The 12,009-nt window shown below is 34.2% G+C and overlaps 1 protein-coding gene across 1 annotated transcript; it reads right to left on the reverse strand.

Annotated features, from left to right (window-relative positions):
* Window positions 1-2,745: 2,745 nt before the first annotated feature.
* Window positions 2,746-3,534, reverse strand: LOC149170982 (uncharacterized). Its single transcript, XM_089427400.1, has one exon. It carries the CDS (start codon window positions 3,511-3,513, stop codon window positions 2,920-2,922), a length of 594 nt encoding a protein of 197 aa, XP_089283526.1. The 5' UTR covers window positions 3,514-3,534; the 3' UTR covers window positions 2,746-2,919.
* Window positions 3,535-12,009: the final 8,475 nt, after the last annotated feature.

Raw genomic sequence — 12,009 nt, forward strand, 5'->3', positions numbered from 1 at the left:
GTCACCAAATGAGAAATATAAGTCAAGTTCCTGGACTTAAAAGTCGTGCCCTATGGCCTATATATTTTGTTACGGTGTATTGTAATATGAGAGCTTGAGGTGCTTATAATTCTTTTATTTTTTTAACACAGGTGGAATCAGAAGCTGGTTCGAATTCGTATTGGTATGATAAAGGCTGGGTTTCTACCATTAATACTATAATCATTATTAGTATAATTAGTAAGTATACTAATTAATTCTTTTATTTTTTTAACACGGGTGGAATCAGAAGCTGGTTCGAATTCGTATTGGTATGGTCAGGGGTGGATTTTTACCATTAATACTATAATCATTATTAGTATAATTAGTAAGTATATTAATTAAGTCTTGTATACAACACACATGATTGATTAATTGCAGACTCCAGCCATCCCACCGAATAATTTAATAGCGCACTTTATGGCTAAATAATCGACGGTACAGGGAAAAAAACCTTAATAGATTTATATTTAATTTGATTCTGGTAACAATGCACTTTACGACCGACTAATCTACACCCAGTTATACTTAATTCCACTATTGTAATCAGAGGAACGTAAAGTTTAATTTGACTCCTATAATCAGATGAAAGTAAAGCTGCAAGTGTACTCAAACTAAAGTTTTTGCATTCGACGTTAAAATGAAACGGTAGTCATGGATTTTAGTAATTTTAGTTTGACTGTTATTACACAACGAGCAAAAATGGTATTGCAAATTTATAGTATCTCTAATATTTCATTATGATATGTCACTCACGTGAAACATACTCAAACTCATTTGACATATCTGACGTTTGTAATAGCTGACTTGTGAAAGAGAGGTTAAATTGGTATCCCTTGTAAGAAATTCATAAAACTAGTTTTGCTTGCTGACAAACGGCATGTAATAGAGATTGAATAACATTTATATATCAAATAGATGAATATGACAAAAATGAAATATACAATAGGATCTCTTCGCTTAAAAATAAGAAACAGTCACGGTTTTTTATATATATGTATATTTTGAATTGCTCCTCACTTTTATTTTATTGATAACAAAATATTTTATCAATAATATTTTGAAAATCAATATAATATGCCGTGTTGTTATTTAGTGCTCGTTTTTTTTATGTATATATGTATATTTTGAATTGCTTCTCACTTTTATTTTATTGATAACAAAATATTTTATCAATAATATTTTGAAAATTAATATAATATGCCGTGTTGTTATTTAGTACTTGTTTTTTATGTAAAAAGTAATTAATAGCAATTATTGAATACATGAACAAATTTATAAATTTAATAATGAAACACATTTGAATATGACAAAGGGAAATAACAAAAGTAATTAATATACTAAATCACTTTTGGAGTAGCATAAAAATAATTACATAAATAATTTTGGATGAAGCATTAGCCCCAACATTATAGTTTGCTATAAAAATTAAACATTTATTGGGCACATTTTATTCCATCTTTAATATATGAGAACAAATAAAAACCAAATAAAGACGAAAAAATACAATGTCTAGTATCTTGATATTAAATAATTATTGTAATAAATTATTTGTTTAACTTTAAATTTATACTAATCTCAATTCAGAGGCAAATAAATAATTTATGGTAGAATTTCTATGTCCAAAAAATCAAATTGATCTGAAGTATCTTGTGTCGTCTTAATTAAATGGCAAACAATTCATATGTAATAAAATATCCAATATAAAAAATTACAATTCCTAAAATTTATTTTTTTTATTTTATATCTTTAAATAATGATTAAAATTGTGAAGACAATAGAGAAAATCTTATTTATTGTACTGTTGAATTAGATTTTATATTTTTATATTGCATCATGATTTAAAATTAAATTATAAAAATATATAATATAAATAAACTTTATTGAGGAAAATGATTGAACCAAAGTCCATTCAATAAGGTTTATTGAGCGAAATGATTGAACCAATTCCATTCAATAATAAAAATCAGCAAGAGAGAAAAATGAAGAAAACGAGCAAGGGAAAAATCAATCTAACATGCAATGTTGTTTATTTTGCTTTTTAAATTGGCTAGTAAAAACTTGAAACATAATGGCACCTATTTTTTATGGAAAATAAAATACTAATTATAAAATTTTTGAAATTTAATTTATGATGACATTTGGCGATTAGAGGTTTTTTCTTATTTTTATTTTTTTAAAACAATTTTTAATTCTGAAAAATTGATTTTAAACTACATAAAATTAATCAGTTTTTCTTATTTTTATTTTTTAAACAATTATTAATTCTGAAAATTTGATTTTAAACTACACAAAATTAATCATCCAAAAATTAAAAATAAAAAATAAAAAAATTAAATTTTGAAATTTCAAAAAAATAAGTTTAATCTTTAAGTTTACAAAAACTTTAATAAACTTTAAAAATAGTTCTAAAATATTATACTGAAAAATATATAAAAGTAAACATGCAAAGTTGTGTGAACTATAAAGATGTGAAATTAAAACTTCAGAATGGAGACTTTACAGGATGAGAGTTTTTGTGAATCTAAACCTTATGTAATTTGCAGCAGCTTCTTAATTACAGTAAGTGTTTTTTCTTTGTTGAAAATAAAAATAAATACTACAGACATTAAACTCTGCGAAATTAGAAACTCCCCCGAAGGAAAATAGAAATAAAGACTACGCTTCGGCCATCGTCTATTAGGGCAAAATTTTGTGTGACGTGTTACATGCCGCGTCTTCACAGCTATGATTTTTGGGGAAAATAAATCGGAAATAAAAAACCCTCGGTGAGCGTATGGTTTGTTAACCTACAGAATGAGGCGAATTTTCTTCAGACATAAATATACTTACCATCCTCGACGGTGGTGCTCACCCATGAAATTCGGTTACACTAATTTCAAATTCTTCTGGGTGTTGCGATTAGAAATCATTTTCAATGACATGATGTTCATTCAGCTCCCAAATTTCATCCTCCCACAGAGACTCATAGAAAACCGCCGGAGTATCAGAATAACCATATCCGGCATCTGAATACATATTGGCAATTAAATCTCCATCCAAAAGGTTCATAATGATTCCAAGTTCGACAGCGTTATGGTCCACGAAGAAACTGAGCTGTGCACGAACATCGTCGTAATAAGTCAGATTTCCTTCTGAATGCACGTCTCCTGTATCAGAAGCCGCGGTCGCTTCGGGATTCCAGTCTGTTAGTTGTTTCATTACACTACCCTTCGCATCAACATCATCTGCTTGCCCTTTCAATCCGACCTCATCTTCCATAGATTTCATAAGCCCATTTAGCCTCTCGTCCTCAAGCTGAATCGTCGTATGGATTTCTTCTGGATTACTGTTAATAACATCCATATTATCGATAATCTCAAATAAGGCCATGAGATTACTATCTTGCATCAGGGTTACGCTGTTGCTTCTTTTTGCATCGGGCAAAGCCGATTCGCCATTCCGGTACTCATCTCTGCCTCGCTTATTCTGAGAAACTTGCGAGGAGGCGGCCATCTCTGCAACGAAATGTTGTAATTAAGGGACCACAATGCATGCAATAACGAAAAGCCTGGATTATATAAGCTATCCTTCTTCCTTCGAGGTTTGATAGTTGCACAGCTTTGAACTGCTGAATTTTCAACTACGCACGACCTGATCCCCTCGAAACCTGTCGACATCACAATGTCGAGAGGTAGCTGCAAGTTGAATGATAAGTGATTGTAGATTTGGACTAAAAGTGTCACATGAGGTGAAAGCTTCCTAATAAACCCGATGTATTTTAGTTTTGTTTCTTTTCCTTTGCTTCGTTCAACGGGTCGAATGTCGAAATCATGTTGCCCGCGTAGTTACGTAACGACGCAGTTTCAAAGTTCCAAAATGACATGACTCATTCAAAGTTCAAATTGACCACATTCATGATTCACATCTCCACACGTCTGTCACTGCTACAACTGCCAGTCTTTTGTGGTAGAGTCTCCGAGGTTTCGTTCAACGTTCAAAATCTCTTCCCGATTATCCTCATGCGTGAAGAATAAGTCTTCGGGAACCCAGATTCTCTCAACTCTATTCAACACTCGTGGAATTTTGAAATCAATTTTGTTCAATCTACTCTATATTGACTTAACATTATTGGGCAACGAGAAAGTATGAATTAAAGTAATTGATTGATTTAATTTGATTGGGCAGTTGACTCGTTAGTGGATCCTGGACACATGCGATTCTGATGTGACCTTACATTAAATTTGATGGAATTTAGTATAATGTTATATTATTATTATTATCATCTATCGTGGACACATCTATTTTGATCTGATTTTACAATTTAGTATAATGTTATATTATTATTATTATTATCTATTTTTAATGTCGCTACCAAAGGAAAAACCAAATTTATGTATGAGACCCTCTTGTTTACAAGGATTTGACTACTAATGTCTACGAAGGCATACATACTCTACTCCCTACTCCCTCTGGTTTTGAACGTGTGGTCTTTTAGGAGTAAACACATGCTCTTAACCATTAGGCCCATTAGGCTAACTCAAGCCTTAAAGGAACAAAGCATTTATATAAATCAAATGGCCATACATAATAGTTATTAACTATTAATTTCTAATAAAATATAATATAAGTATATTTTAAATTATTATTAATAGTAAAAAAATAATATAGGAATTGAATAGATATTTAAGAAATTAAAACACATGTAATAAAATATTATAATGGATAGAGATTAACCTGAGTTTTTAATTGAATTGAAAAACTGAAAAATAAATTTACTTTTGATATGAATGTTAGTTTTTTATTCCTAACTACTGCTAAAAATATTTCATAGATATATAGTGAAGGTTAAATTCTTACCGTTCACATTTCTATTTTGACATAAGGTTTCCAAAATTTTAATTTAATGCCAAAATTTCTTTTTAAATGGTAGGATTTAACCTCAACATAATAGTCTAGAAGTAGTCACAAATCAAAGGTTGAGATTTATTTTTAAGTAGTTATGTTTTTTATTCTATTTTAATTAAATTGGTTAATTAAAAATGTGATATAAATTGTCTTTTTTGAGATTTGGTATTGACCAACCTAGATCCATCTTAACCCGCATCTATCAAGCGCCAAGTGGAATCCAATCTCTCAAGGTGAAAAACTCTTTTTTGAGTGCAAAACATAAGGGAAGGTTTGCACCTTGAAAGATTTGATCCCTCTCAATGCTTGATAGATTCGGGTTATGACGGATCTAGGTTGGTTATATAATACTATATAATATCTATATTTGTATCTATGTGTCTCTTTCTTATTCCATCTCTCTATCTCACCCCCCAAGCATACACACACTCTCTTCATATCTATCTCTATCTCTCCCTTCCTCTTCCTCCTTGCCTCTCTCTCTTCCCTCCTGCTCTCCTCTCTCCCCCACTCTCTCTCCATCGCTCCCTTGTCATTCCCTTTCTCTCTCTGTGCCTTCCTCCCTCTATGTCTTTCTTCTTCCTTCCCTCTATCTCCCCCTCCAAATCCATTTGTCTCTCCTTTCTCTTGAGTCCTCTCTCTCCCTTTCGCTCCCCACTCCCTCTGTACCCCCCATCACTCTCTCTTTCTCTCTCTCTCCCCATCCCCTTCTCTTTCTCCCCTCCATCTTTGTAACTCCCTTTCTCTCCCTTTCCATTTTCAACCTATCTCTCTCCCCACCTCTTATCTCTCTTCCCTCCTCTCCTCTCTCTCCCCCCCTCTCTCCATCTCTCCCTTGTCACTCCCCCTCTCTCTCTCTCCATCTCTCCCTTGTCACTCCCTCTCTCTCTCCACCTCTATCTCCCTACGTCTTTATTCTTTCTTCCCCTTCTTTCCCCCTCCAACTCCATCTCTCTCTTCCCCCCTCTTCTTCTCTCTCTCCCCTCCTCTCTCTCTCTATCTCCCCTCATATCTCTCTCTCTCTCTCTCTCTATCTCCCCCTCCCCTCTCCCCCTCTCTTTCCTCGAGCTTTGTCACTATATCCCTCCCCCTCTCTTCCCTTCATTTAAGATAGATCTATGTTGGTTCTTACTAATAGTATTTGTAATATATAAGTTTGACATCTTTTTTTGTTTGTAAGCTTCGGAGGGCTACATCCTCATCATGTCCAATATATTGCCCTGATCGAGGCGGGGAATTGAACCAGTGACTTCACATCAAGGAGTGCCTTAACAGATCACCCCATCACCATCTATCCAAGACCCAATGGACATATAAATTTGACATCTCTAAATATACACTTCTCATTTTTAATTTTATTAAAACCTTAATTTAATTTGTATGGAAATATTTTTAGTAGTCGTGAGGATACAAGCTTTAGATATATCTCAAAACTAATTATAACCCTTTTTGTATTAGCTTGAATCAAAATTAAATTATAAAATAAAATAAAAATAAAAATAATTTTATTGTGAAATAAGTTATGGTTTTTGGGCATGTAGTATTGATAAGTCATGGTATTGTCCCATGGTATTGTAACAAAACCTATTTACAAGTTAATAATATCCATGGTAAAGTTGGGGTGAATATCGATGGTTAAGAATCTTGTTATATTGTCATAAAATATTTTGATTGTGAAATAGTTTATGACTTTTTGGCATGTGGTATTGATAATTCATGATATTATCCCATGCTATTGTAACAAAGCCTTTTCACAAGTTCATAATATCAATGACAAAGTGGGGGTGAATATCCATGATTAAGAATCCTACCATATTGTTATAAAATATTTTGAATGTGAAATAAGTTGTGTTTTTTGGGCATGTGGTATTGATAAACCATGGTATTGGTCCATGGTATTGTAACAAAGCCAATTTACAAGTTAATAATATCCATGGTAAAGTGGAGATGAATATCGATGGCGAGGAATATTTTCATATTGTTATAAAATATTTTGATTGTGAAATAAGTTATCTTTTTTGGGCACGTGGTATTGATAAGCCATGGTATTGGCCCATAGTATTGTAACAAAGACAATTTTTGACAAGCTAATAATAGCTAGTCGTGAATATCTATTGTTGAAAATAGCAACAAGAAATTATAAAAATAGAATCCAAAATATTCCAATTTTAATTTGTCCTTGAATTAAAATTCGAATTTAGTCTCACCAGCTACTTAGAAATAATTAATTAATTCATTATGGATTAATTAGTTGAATAAATTCAAGTCGAAGTCTTTCTGAAGTCATGCAACATTTATCCCTTAAATTAAGGAGATTATCCCTTAATTAAGGATATAAGATTGAGTTATATTTGAATTGTAATTAGTTAGCTCAGTTTACTAAGTTAAGTCCAGTTAAATTATTTCCAAACTGTTTGAGGAACTAATTGTGAGTTATCAGTCAGTTGATGCATGCATGCACTCAACAAGTGTACTTTAGATAACTGAAGATTCTCTCATCAAAAACTCATGCATGTCTATTATAAGAAAGATCTAGTTGATCTAAATGTCAAGGACATGTTACTATGAGTTGCATGTGTTTTCCTATAAAGGAAACCAATGCATGCAATCAAGGTAAGGTTCCTTGAGGATTGCGCAGTTCTGACAGGGTGTGCGATCAGTGTGAGAGATCAGTGTTCCACTTAGTAAAAGGAGGATCACCCAGAGAAATCGTGCAAGGAAATAGGAGCTTGGAGGGTGGAGAGGAAGGCTTGTGAGAAGCTTTCTTTGCCTGTGAGCATCCAGGAGGGTTGTATTGAGAGCTAGGTAGTTGTGAGAGCTAAGGCTTTGTATAATTCTGATGTATTTCCACCTTGTATGATAATACAGATAGTGGGTTTTTTAGCTGAGGCTTTCCCCTGAGTAGTTTCTGTGTATTGATTCTTCTTCTTATGGTTATATGTGTTCATCTCTGATTCAGATCAATCTTTAAGCTTTCACAAGTTTGATAGTAGAAGTAGAATATAGTATTTTGCTTTGGTATATTGCATTATTGAGTTAATCTACAGTCATATTTTCTACATAGATCTCAGAGGTAGATTTGTAGATAATTTGTAGGAAATTCTAGGGAGTTGAGTTTATCGGAGCAGTGAACAGTATACGGAGAAGGGAATTCAAAGTTTGAAGTTCGGGGTTACTGGTGCAAATCGAATTCTTATCATACTTCAAGGTTGGCCAATGGAGTTCTATGGCTTAAGACTCGAGTATGCCTTGGAAGGCAGCTCGAATTACATATCATGGAAAGATCACATGGAGGTTGTATTAGAAGACAATGGGTTGAAGGATTTCATTGATCAAGAAATCCCAAAGCCAAGTTCTACTAATGCACAAGAGTTGGCTGAGTGGAAGAAGTGTGTCGCAAGGGAGAGACAGATCATCCTTGAGGGAGTTCGAGACCATAATGTCTCAACTCTCCATGAGGATACTCCATATTCAATGTGTAAGACATTGAAGGACCTCTACAAGAATAGTAGCGACCAGAGGAAATTGGTGCTCAAGGATAAGCTTCGGAGAATTAAGATGGAGAACGACGATACTATTTCCACATATCTAAACAAGCTCACAACCTATAGAGATGAGATTGGAAGTGTGGGAATAATTACTGTTGATGATGATATGGTGAGCCTCACTCTCCTTGACCTTCCAAAGAGTTGGAATAGCTACCAGGACTCTATGAATAGAAGGGAGGAACTGCCGGATTGGGAACAACTATGGTCAGATCTCATGTAGGAGGAGATTAGGAGGATCACACGAGATGGTTCTTCATCCAAGGATGATGATGAAGAAAATCTGGCCTTAGCAAGTAAGGCAAGGAAAGGGAAGGGGACAACGTCCCATTCCGAATCAAATTATTCTCACGGAGGGAAGAAGGATGACAAGTCTAAAGTGAGATGCTTTAATTGTCATGAGATGGGCATTATGTGACTAATTACCCATCGAAGAAGTCCAAGAAGGGATCCACGGAAGGATCAGAAGGTGAGGCATTAGCCTCTCAGTTTGAAATGGACTTTACTCTCATCGCATGCATGGTGTTATCGATGATGGGTTGTGGTTGGTATCTTGACAGTGGAGCCTCATTTCACATGACCAGTGATAAAAGTTTATTAAGTGACTTGGAGGAGAAATACCTCAAGATGCGCATAGAGATGGGTGACGATGAAAGGTTTAGTGTTTCAGGAGTGGGCACAGTTGCTTTTCAAAGGGAGCATGGACCTTCTATCACCTTGACCAATGTGAAGTATGTACCTAGACTGAAGAAGAACTTTGTATCGGTTGCGATGTTGGAGGACAAAGGATACGATGTTGTCTTCAATAAGGAAAAGGTTTTCCATAGACACATCACCATGAGATAGGTGAAACAGATCGGTTCACGAGTCAAGAACCTGTATGCTCTTAAGGTTCAAGATGCATGCAAAACCTTGACAAGCAAGGCAAATGTTAGAGACTTGGTGGTTGAGAGGGAGAGTAAATTACCTCTCAACATGCAGTCCTAGAAGAAGTCTCGGACAATTGTGGAGGAGCCACAATTAGAGTCAGCAGAGTGACCATGTGCAGCCATTACTCCGGGTGTGAGGTGGGGCAATGTGAAGTGATAGTCCCAAGAAGGCTGAAATTCGGCAGGGTCTATTGAGAGGTTTTATCTCATGGATCGTACCTTGGTATGGGAGCCCAAAGTACAGAGTAGCGAGAGGAATCAATGGGATTGATGTAGTCAGAGATCAAAGTGATAGAGGCTAGAGCAGTCAAATGCTAGAGAGTGTAGAGAAGGATTGACAATAGTGCAGAAAGGTTGAGTCAGCAAAATCATAGAGTTTTTTAGTTGATAGAGGAAATATCAGTCAAAGACTTTGATGACAGATGCATCATACTGATTCAGGTTGGATGTTTTTTTTTGTTTCTAGAGTTGTTGGAGCAACAACACTAGAGAGAAGCGTTGCATGCAGAACATTCCAAAGGTTCAGGATTGGGATCGAGTTGAATTCCTTTCTTGTTGAGAGGGATTGTTGAAAATAGCAACAAGAAATGATAAAAATAGAGTCCATAATATTCCAATTTTAATTTGTCCTTGAATTAAATTTGTGAATTAAAATTTGAATTTAGTCTCACCAGCTACTTGGAAATAATTAATTAATTCATTACGGATTAATTATTTGGAGAAATTCATGTTAGAAGTCTTTTTGAAGTCATGCAATAGTTATCCATTAAATTAAGGAGATTATCCCTTAATTACGGATATAAGATTGAGTTATATTTGAGTTGTAATTAGTTAGCTCAGTTTACTGAGTTAAGTCTAGCTAAATAATTCCAAACTGTTTGAGGAACTAATTGTGAGTTATTAGTCAGTTGATGCATGCATGCACTCGACAAGTGTACTCCAGATAACTGAAGATTCTCTCATCAGAAACTCCTGCATATCTATTATGAGAAAGACCCAGTTGAGCTAAACGTCAAGGAGAGCTTACTATCAGTTGCATGTGTTTTCCTATAAAGGAAACCAATGCATGCAGTGAAGGTGAGGTTCCTTGAGGATTGCGCAATTCTAACAGGGTGTGAGATTAGTGTGAGAGAGCAGTGTTTCGCTTGGTAAGAGGAGGATCACCCAGAGAAACTGTGTAAGGAAATGGGAACTTGGAGGGAAGAGAGGAAGGCTTGTGAGAAGCTTTTTTTGCCTGTGAGCATCCAGGAGGATTGTACTGAGAGCTCACTAGCTGTGAGAGCTAAGGCTTTGTATAATTCTGATGTATTTCCACCTTGTATGATAATATAGATAGTGGGGTTTTAGCTGAGGCTTTCCCTTGAGTATTTTCTATGTTTCATGTGTATTGATTCTTCTTCTTATGGTTATATGTGTCCAACTCTGATTCAACTCAATCTTTAAGCTTCCGCAAGTTTGATAGTAGAAGTAGATTATAGTATTTTGCTTTAGTATATTGCATTATCGAGTTAATCTACAGTCAGATTTTCTACATAGATCTCAGTGGTAGATTTGTATAGAATTTGCAGGAAATTCTACATCTATGGTTAAGAATCTTGTTACATATTTTTTAAATGTATATGTTTAAGTCATATAATAATTCTCTTTATAATTAATGAAAATAAGCTACATCCAGTTTAACTCTAGATCTATCAAGCACCCAGAGGGATCAAATGTCTCAAGATATTTGATTGTCTCGAAGCTTAATAGATTAGGAGTCAAGACGGATGATCGATTATGAGTTATGATGCGTATAGGCTGGTTTAATTATTAATTATTAATTATTATAATTTATAGTTCATAATTTTATTTTATTTTATTTTTTTAATTTATTTATTTTTGTGTAATTTCATTGAGTCTAAATAATTTAATTGATAACTTTATTTTTCTATTTTTATTTTTATAATTATAATTATAATTTTTACTTTTTTTATTTTATTTCACTTTTTTTTTTAATTTAATTTTTGTTTTTTTTGTAATTTCATGAGTTAAAATATTATATTTTTCGTCCACTGGGGTAGCTCAATTGGCAATGGCTGTGGAAATGATGTCTCACTGAGTTGGAAGTCTTGGGTTCAAATCTTGTGCTATCCCCCCGATCGGGGTGAGAAGTTGGACATGATGAAGATGTAGTCCTACCAAGCTTACAAAACAATAATATTTTATTTTCTGAATTTAGGATTTTGTGATCCATTCTTGAATTATTGAGAAATGTTTGGCTTCGATGGAGTATTCTATGAACAAACCTATGGTGCTTCCATCGGTTCCCCCCTTCCCCCATAGTGTCTAATTTGTTCATGGAATACTTTGAGTCAAAGGCCCCGGCCTTAGCTCCTTTCAAACCAAAGATTTGGAAGAGGTTTGTGGATGACACCTATGTAATCTACTCCCGTGGTTGGAAAAAGTTGGAACCTTTTTTACAACATCTTAACAATTAGTCTAGGTCCATAAAGTTCACCATGGAATGTGAAATCAATGGGAGTCTTCTTTTTCTCGATGTTCTTTTGTTGAAGAAGGATGATGGTACTTTCTCTCACCAAGTCTTTCATAAGAAAACTCACACGGAGCAATATATTCATGCTAAATCCCAT

Source organism: Pinus tabuliformis, chromosome 4_2, assembly GCF_031772625.1.
Source record: "Pinus tabuliformis cultivar Carrire ecotype Pingquan chromosome 4_2, CPIR1, whole genome shotgun sequence".
Classification (NCBI taxonomy): Eukaryota; Viridiplantae; Streptophyta; class Pinopsida; order Pinales; family Pinaceae; genus Pinus; species Pinus tabuliformis.